Source organism: Moschus berezovskii, chromosome 23 (genome assembly GCF_049115385.1).
Source record: "Moschus berezovskii isolate FMDL1 chromosome 23, NW_MosBer_1.0, whole genome shotgun sequence".
In the NCBI taxonomy this organism is placed as follows: domain Eukaryota; kingdom Metazoa; phylum Chordata; class Mammalia; order Artiodactyla; family Moschidae; genus Moschus; species Moschus berezovskii.
In genome coordinates this window covers 40,944,460-40,952,876 of record NC_142482.1, presented here as the reverse complement: position 1 = coordinate 40,952,876, position 8,417 = coordinate 40,944,460, and the positions used below count along the sequence as shown (strand labels likewise).

General features: G+C 37.0%; 1 protein-coding gene across 1 annotated transcript; it reads left to right on the top strand.

The window, feature by feature from the left end:
* The first annotated feature begins 1,293 nt into the window (after positions 1-1,293).
* Positions 1,294-2,322, top strand: LOC129543448 (olfactory receptor 2J3-like). Its single transcript, XM_055406556.2, has one exon. The coding sequence runs from the start codon at positions 1,294-1,296 to the stop codon at positions 2,320-2,322; it is 1,029 nt and encodes a 342-aa protein (XP_055262531.2).
* Positions 2,323-8,417: the final 6,095 nt, after the last annotated feature.

The following is an 8,417-nucleotide window of genomic DNA, read 5'->3' as shown; positions in this document are numbered from 1 at the left end:
ATATTTAAATGATGGGATACTGTGCCTTGCATCAATAACTGTATAATAAAAGAGTTTTTTTTCCTGTGAAATAAGCAACTGAAAATCAAACTTAGTACACATTCAAATTTCTTTATTTTTTACAAAAGATCCACGAGAAGATGACCTTGTCATTGGATTTTATGTAATATTCACATATCTTTGTCTATTAAAAATTAGTGAATTTTCTCTTCAGAATTTCCCATTCCAAATTGTGGAAAACATAGGCATATTATGTAATTATAGGTTGTGACTCAGAATTTAATGTCTTATCTATTGTTCTAAAGCATATGCAGTTTTGTGGGCACAATCTTTAAACCCTGTTGTTCATATCTCATAGACACTCAAAATACACACTTTGTATTCCAAATACCACAGGGTTCCTCTCTGCTTTCCTGTTCCAACCACCCTCCCTTTCTTGTTCCCTCTTAACAGTTTCCTTCGTCTTGTTTTTTTTTTAATCTTCCAAAACAAGTTGTATTCTCATTTATGTTTGGAAGTATTTTATCACCAAATTCCCCAATCTACTTCATTTTTCAATTAATCCAGACTATTAACTGTTTATTGTTGTTGTTTCCATAAAGGCCACTTGGATAAGTGGCTTTACACCTCAGCATTTCATTTCTTCTTTACCTTCTGGGTTTCCTTGTGTGGACATTGCTCTGTGGAGCACTTCTGTGGTTTTAGCACTTCTGTGATGATCATGTATTGATACCTGTGCAGTGAACTTCAGCTAAACTCATTATTATGAATATTGATAAGTTGATGTGTGCTCATGCATGCGTGTGTCTTTGTTTATATTTACATTTGCATGTTATTTGTGTCTGAAAATAAGCTGATAGCATAAATAAACAAGTATGAATGTTTTATTTTGTCTATGAACATATCAATTGAAGTTTACTTTTTTTATCCAATATTAATACTTTAAAGTTACTGCCGAATTGTTTTTTATCTCATGATAAATTCTCACCTTTATGCAAGATTGTTAAGACTGCAGATATTTCTTTCTATGTAACCACAAAATCAGAAATAACCTGAAAACGAGGAAAAGGTGGGTAGAGGTTTTTTTTTCCGTAAGGAAAGAAACTTTTAAAAATGAAAATTTTCTTAGCTATGAAAAGTCTTTAATCTTCATTTATCCAAATGCGTACATACATAAAAAATAACTAATTCAGATGAGAAGCTATTGATAGTATCTACAACAGGACAGATGTCTGAATAAAACATAAAAACAAAACTATAAAAATCCTATTGTTATAATGGCAGTATTTGGAAATGTATTTTCTCCCTCAATCAGTTTGCAAGGGTTTGACAATGAGGGGGCGTACCTTCAGTTTATATGATTCTTCAGGTATTGAAAGAAAAAGAAAGATGAAGGAAAAAAATGCAAGTTCTGGTTACTTTGTTCTACTGGGTTTTTCTAACTGGCCTCATCTTGAGTTAGTTCTCTTTGTGGTTATCTTGATGTTCTACCTGATGACACTGATAGGTAACCTGTTCATCATTTTCTTGTCATATCTGGACTCCCATCTCCACACTCCTATGTACTTCTTCCTCTCAAACCTCTCTTTTCTGGATCTCTGCTACACCACGAGTTCCATCCCCCAGTTGCTGATCAACCTCTGGGGGCCAGAGAAAACCATCTCTTATGCTGGTTGCATGATTCAACTTTATTTTGTCCTTGCACTGGGAACTGCTGAATGTGTGCTGTTGGTGGTGATGTCCTATGACCGTTACGCAGCTGTGTGTAGACCCCTGCATTACACTGTCCTCATGCACCCTCGTTTCTGCCATCTGTTGGCTGTGGCTTGTTGGGTAAGTGGCTTTACCACCTCTGCACTTCATTCCTCATTTACCTTCTGGGTACCCCTGTGTGGACATCGCCAAGTGGACCATTTCTTCTGTGAAGTTCCAGCATTGCTTCGACTGTCATGTATTGATACTCGTGCTAATGAGCTGACGCTTATGGTCATGAGCTCCATTTTTGTGATCATACCACTTATTCTCATTCTCAGCTCCTATGGTGCCATTGCTCAGACTGTGCTGAGGATGCAGTCAACAGCTGGACTTCAGAAAGTCTTTGGGACATGTGGAGCCCATCTTATGGTTGTATCCCTCTTTTTTATTCCAATCATGTGCATATATCTACAGCCACCATCAGGAAATTCTCAAGATCAAGGCAAGTTCATTGCCCTCTTTTATACTGTTGTCACACCCAGCCTCAACCCTCTAATCTACACTCTCAGAAACAAAGATGTAAAAGGGGCAGTTAAAAGATTAATGGGCTGGGGTAGGGAGATGTGAGAGATCACCTGTCCAGCAACTTTTGTTCAGAGAGTCTTATCTATCTCAGAGGTTTCCTTTGCTCCTTTGAGACATGACGGTATTTTTGGTCTACAACCCACCAAGCATAGAAGAAAAATTCTGCCCCCAAATTTGTTGTTCTTTTTATTTGTTCATTCTGAAATATTTTCTAAAGATAACCTTTTTGATTTGTATAACTTTAATCTTTAATTATTCTATATTTAGTGTTCCCAGAAATTAGGGGCCTGGTTTTAAAATTAATATACTAATTTATGGAGCAAACTTTAGTATCTACAGAAAGAGAGACTCAATATAGCAAAGATTAGGCTAATAGAGTTTTTGGTCATTGACAGTCATTACATTTACATAAGTGGTAAAAATACTTTGGCTGAAATACACTTTATTCAAGGTACTAAATTATTTGAATGTTTTGTCTTATGGATCTCTATATATACCTGTTGCGTTGAAAGATATAAAGAATTACCTGTTCAAATGATTCATTCATTCATCCATTCCTTTATTCATTGACTCTCTCCAGGGTATTTGTCTTCCCCTCTCTTCATCCTCTTTATCTTTCACTAGACATGATCATGACTATAGGGTACAGACTCATGTCTTTGAATCCAGCTCTCAACCAAGGCTTATTGGGTAATAGAATTTTTCCTAAATAATTGGGGCCACAATACTTTGGCCACCTCATGCGACGAGTTGACTCACTGGAAAAGACTCTGATGCTGGGACAGGTTGGGGGCAGGAGAAGGGGACGACCGAGAATGAGATGGCTGGATGGCATCACCGACTCGATGGACATGAATTTGAGTGAACTCCGGGAATTGGTGATGGACAGGGAGGCCTGGCATGCTGTGATTCATGGGGTCACAAAGAGTCGGACACGACTGAGCAACTGAACTGAACTAAACTGATGGATCGTTTCACATATCACACAAACTTTGCAAAGTGTGAAAACGTTTACTTTTCCTGCCTCCATGGAAAACCTACCATTTAGCATTCCACATGTAGCATTCCAGTCTTTCAACAAATAAATGGTTCTCCTTTTTAAGGCTTATTGAAGTATAATTTACATATAGTAAAATTCATCCATTTAAAATGTACAGTTCAATGAGTTCTGACAAATGTATAATTGTATAAATATCACCGCAATCAAGATATAGTACATTTCCAGCGCTCTCCAAGGAATGCTGTCCTTTTGCTGTCAGTTCTTTTTCCCATGCCAGAAGCAACCATTGATTTTGTCATAATAGTTTTGCCTCTTTCATTTTTTTTTTGAATTTCATATAAATGTAATCATACAGTGTATAATCTTTGAGTTTGACTTCTTAGCATGATGGTTTTGAAATTTAGACATACATCAATGGCTCCCCCCTTTTACTTGCTGATTAGAATTCCATTGTTTGAATATGGCACAATATATCAATTTATCTGATAATGAGTTTTTGAAAGTATTTGATTTTTTGGTTATTATGAATAAAGCTTTTATAAAGATTGGTATATAAGAGTTTGTGTGGGTAAGTGTTTTCCCTAAATTTAGGTAAACACCTAACAATGGGGTTGATGAATCATAAACTAAGTATCAGTTCAGTTCAGTTCAGTCGCTCAGTCGTGTCCGACTCTCCGCGACCCCATGAATCACAGCACGCCAGGCCTCCCTGTCCATCACCAACTCCCGGAGTACACTCAAACTCATGTCCACAGAGTCGGTGATGCCATCCAGCCATCTCATTCTCCGTCGTCCCCTTCTCCTCCCGCCCCCAACCTTTCCCAGCATCAGAGTCTTTTCCAGTGAGTCAACTCGTCTCATGAGGTGGCCAAAGTATTGGAGTTTCAGCTTTAGCATCATGTTTACCTTTATTAGAAATTGTCTTTATTTCCAATATTCTGGGAGGTGGGTCATAGAGGATCCTGCTGTGATTTATGTCAGAGAGTGTTTTGCCTATGTTCTCCTCTAGGAGTTTTATAGTTTCTGGTCTTACGTTTAGATCTTTAATCCATTTTGAGTTTATTTTTGTGTATGGTGTTATAAGGTGTTCTAGTTTCATTCTTTTACAAGTGGTTGACCAGTTTTCCCAGTACCACTTGTTAAAGAGATTGTCTTTTCTCCATTGTATATTCTTGCACCCTTTGTCAAAGATAAGGCATCCATAGGTGCATGGATTTATCTCTGGGTTTTCTATTTTGTTCCATTGAGCTGTATTTCTGTCTTTGTGCTAGTACCATACTGTCTTGATGACTGTGGCTTTGTAGTAGAGCCTGAATTCAGGCAGGTTGATTCCTCCAGTTCCAGTCTTCTTTCTCAAGATTGCTTTGGCTGTGTGAGGTTTTTTTGTATTTCCATACAAACTGTGAAATTATTTGTTCTAGCTCTGTGAAAAATACCGTTGGTAGCTTGATAGGGATTGCACTGAATCTATAGATTGCTTTGGATAGTATACCCATTTTCACTATATTGATTTTTCTGATCCATGAACACGGTATATTTCTCCATCTCTTAGTGTCTTCTTTGATTTCTTTCACCAGTGTTTTATAGTTTTCTATATATAGGTCTTTTGTTTCTTTAGGTAGATATATTCCTAAGAATTTTATTCTTTTCGTTGCAATGGTAAGTGGAATTGTCAAAATGTTTTCAAAGTAGCTACATCATTTTCATTTCAAAAAACCAATTACTCCACATTTTCTATAACACCTGGTATTGTGAATCTTTATACTTTTAGCCTTTCCAGTGGGTTTATAGTTGTTTCTCATTATGGTTCTAATTTGCATTTACTGAAGGACTATGATGTTGACCACCTTTTCATGTACCTCCTATATCTTATTTTGTGATGTTTATGTTAAAATATTCTACCCATTTTTATTGGGTCATTTATCTTTTTATTACTGAGTTCTAAGTATTACCTATACATTCTTAACTCAAGTCCTGTGTCAGATAAATGTTTTGTAAAATTTTCTTCCAGTCTGTGGTGTGATTTTTATTTTCTAATACTGTCTTCCAAAGAGCAAGTTTTAAACTTTAATGAGATACGTGTTTCTACAAAAAGGCATGCCAGCATTTTGATTGTGATTACATTGAATTTATGGACCAATTTGGGAAGAACTGACATCTTGGCAATATTGAGTCTTCTGATTCAGGAACACAGTGTATATCTCCATTTATTTACATCTTTTAAATTTCTCTCAGAAGCATTTGAAGTTTTTATTATATCGATCTTGTGTACATTTGGTAAAATTTATCAGTATTTAATGTTTTGAATGCAATTGTAAATGGCATAGAAATACAATTGAGTTTTCATATATTGACCTTGTATCCTGTGACTGTGCTAACTGCACATTTTATTTCTGGAAGACTTTTAATAATTTTTAGAAAATAAATGCAAAGTGTTTATATTTTAAAAGGGATTGTGGACAATGTATTTACCATTCATTTAAGACCAGCACTTTGGTGTAAAGGCTGCCAAAAGTTCGCTTAAGTCTATCTAGGAAGTTACTATTTTTTGTCTCTTGTTATGGCTGTCTTTAAATTATCCCCGATTTTTAAACCAGATTGACAACTAAAAATAACCTAAAATCTGGCTCAGTGACATATTTCAGTAATCAAGGGAATGCGATAAATTGACTTCAGGCTGTGCTGCAAAGCTACAGTCATCAAGACAGTATGGTACTGGCACAAAGACAGAAATATAGATCAATGGAACAAAACAGAAAGTCCAGAAATAAATTGATGCTTTTGAACTGTGGTGTTGGAGAGGACTCTTGAGAGTCCCTTGGCTGCAAGGAGATCCAACCAGTCTATCCTAAAGGAATCAGTCCTGAATATTCATTGGAAGGACTGATGCTGAAGCTGAAACTCCAATACTTTGGCCAAGTGATATGAAGAACTGACTCATTGGAAAAGACCATGATACTGGGAAAGATTGAAGGCAGGAGGAGAAGGGGATGACAGAGGATGACATGGTTGGATGGCATCACCAATGCAATGGACATAAGTTGAGAAAGCTCAGGGAGTTGGTGATGGACAGGGAAACATGGAATGCTGCAGTCTGTGGGGTTGCAAAAAGGTGAACATGACTGAGGGACTGAACTGAACTTATGGACACCGTATCTTTGACAAAGGAGGTAAAAGTATACAATGGAGAAAAGACAGTGGTGTTGAGAAAACTGGTCAACCACATGTAAAAGAATGAAACTAGAACACTTTCTAACACCATATACAAAATAAACTCAAAATGGATTAACTATCTAAATGTAAGACCAGAAACTATAAAACTCTTAGAGGAAAACATAGGCAGATACTCTCTGTCATAAATCACAGCAATATCCTCCCTGATCCACCTCCCAGAGTAATGGAAATTAAAACAAATATAAACAAATGGGACCTAATTAAAGCTAAAAGCTTTTGCACAATGAAGGAAATTATAAGCAAAGTGAAAAGACTGGCTTCAGAATGGGAGAAAGTAATAGCAAATGAAACAACTGACAAAGAATTAATCTCCTAAATATATAAGCAGCTTGTGCAGCTCAATAGCAGAAAAATGAACAACCCAATCAAAAAGTGGACAGAAGAATTAAGCAGACATAAAGAAGACATACAGATGGCTAAAAACAGATGAAAAGATGCTCAACATCACTCATTATTAGAGAAATGCAAATCAAAACCACAGTGAGGTATCATCTCACACCAGTCAGAATGACTGTCATCAAAATGTCTACAAACAATAAATGCTGGAGAGGATGTGGAGAAAAGAGAACCCTCTTACTCTGTTGGTGGGAATGCAAACTTGTACAACCACTATGGAAAACAGTGTGGAGATTCCTTAAAAAACTGGAAATAGAACTGCCATATGACCCAGTAATCCCACTGCTGGGCATACACCCTGAGGAAACCAGAATTGGAAGAGACACATATATCCCAATGTTCATTGCAGCACTGTTTACAATAGCTAGGACATGGAAGCAACCTAAATGTCCATCGGCAGTCAAACAGATAAGGAAGTTGTGGTACATATACACATGGAATGTTACTCAGCTATAAAAAGGAACACATTTGAGTCAGTTCTAATGAAGTGGATGGAACTGGAGCCTATAATACAGAGTGAAATTAGTGAGAAAGAGAAACGCAAATACTGTATATTAATGCATACAAAGTCACTCCAATATCCCTGCCTGGAAAACTCCATGGACAGAGGAACCTGGAAGCTACAGTCCATGGGGCTGCAAAGAATCAAACACGACTGAGCAACTAATGTGGAATTTAGAAAGATGATAAAATAGATTCAGAGCAGTAAAATAGACACAGATGTAAAGAACAGACTTTTGGACCCTGTGGGAGAAGGCGAGGGTGGGATGATTTGAGAGAATAGCATTGAAACATGTATATTATCATATATAAAATAGATGACCAGTGCAAGTTTGATGCATGAGGCACCCAAAGTTGGTGCTCTGGGACAACCCAGAGGGATGGGGTGGGAAGGGAGACAGAAAGTGGGGTTCAGGATGGGGGAAACATGTGTACCCATGGCTGATTAATGTTGATGTATAGCAAAAACCATCACGATATTGTAAGGTAATTATCCTCCAGTTAAAATAAATTAATTTTATTTTATTTTTTAAAATTTTTATTTATTTATTTTTTTATTGGAGGCTAATTACTTTACAATATTATATTGGTTGGTTTTGCCATACATTGACATGAATCCGCCCTGGGTGTACATGTGTTCCCCTTCTTGAACCCCCTTCCCACCTCCCTCCTCCCCATATCCTCCCTCTGGGTCATCCCCGTGTACCAGCCCCGAGCATCCTGTTTCATGCATCAAACTTGGACTGGTGATTCGTTTCACATATGATAATATACATGTTTCAATGCCATTCTTCCAAATCATCCCACCCTCACCCACTCCCACAGAGTCCCAAAGACTGTTCTATACACCTGTGTCTCTTTTGCTGTCTCATATACAGGGTTAAGGTTACCCTCTTTCTAAATTCCATGTATATGCGTTAGTATACTGTATTGGTGTTTTTCTTTCTGGCTTACTTAACTCTGTATAATAGGTTCCAGTTTCATCCACCTCATTAGAATTGATTCA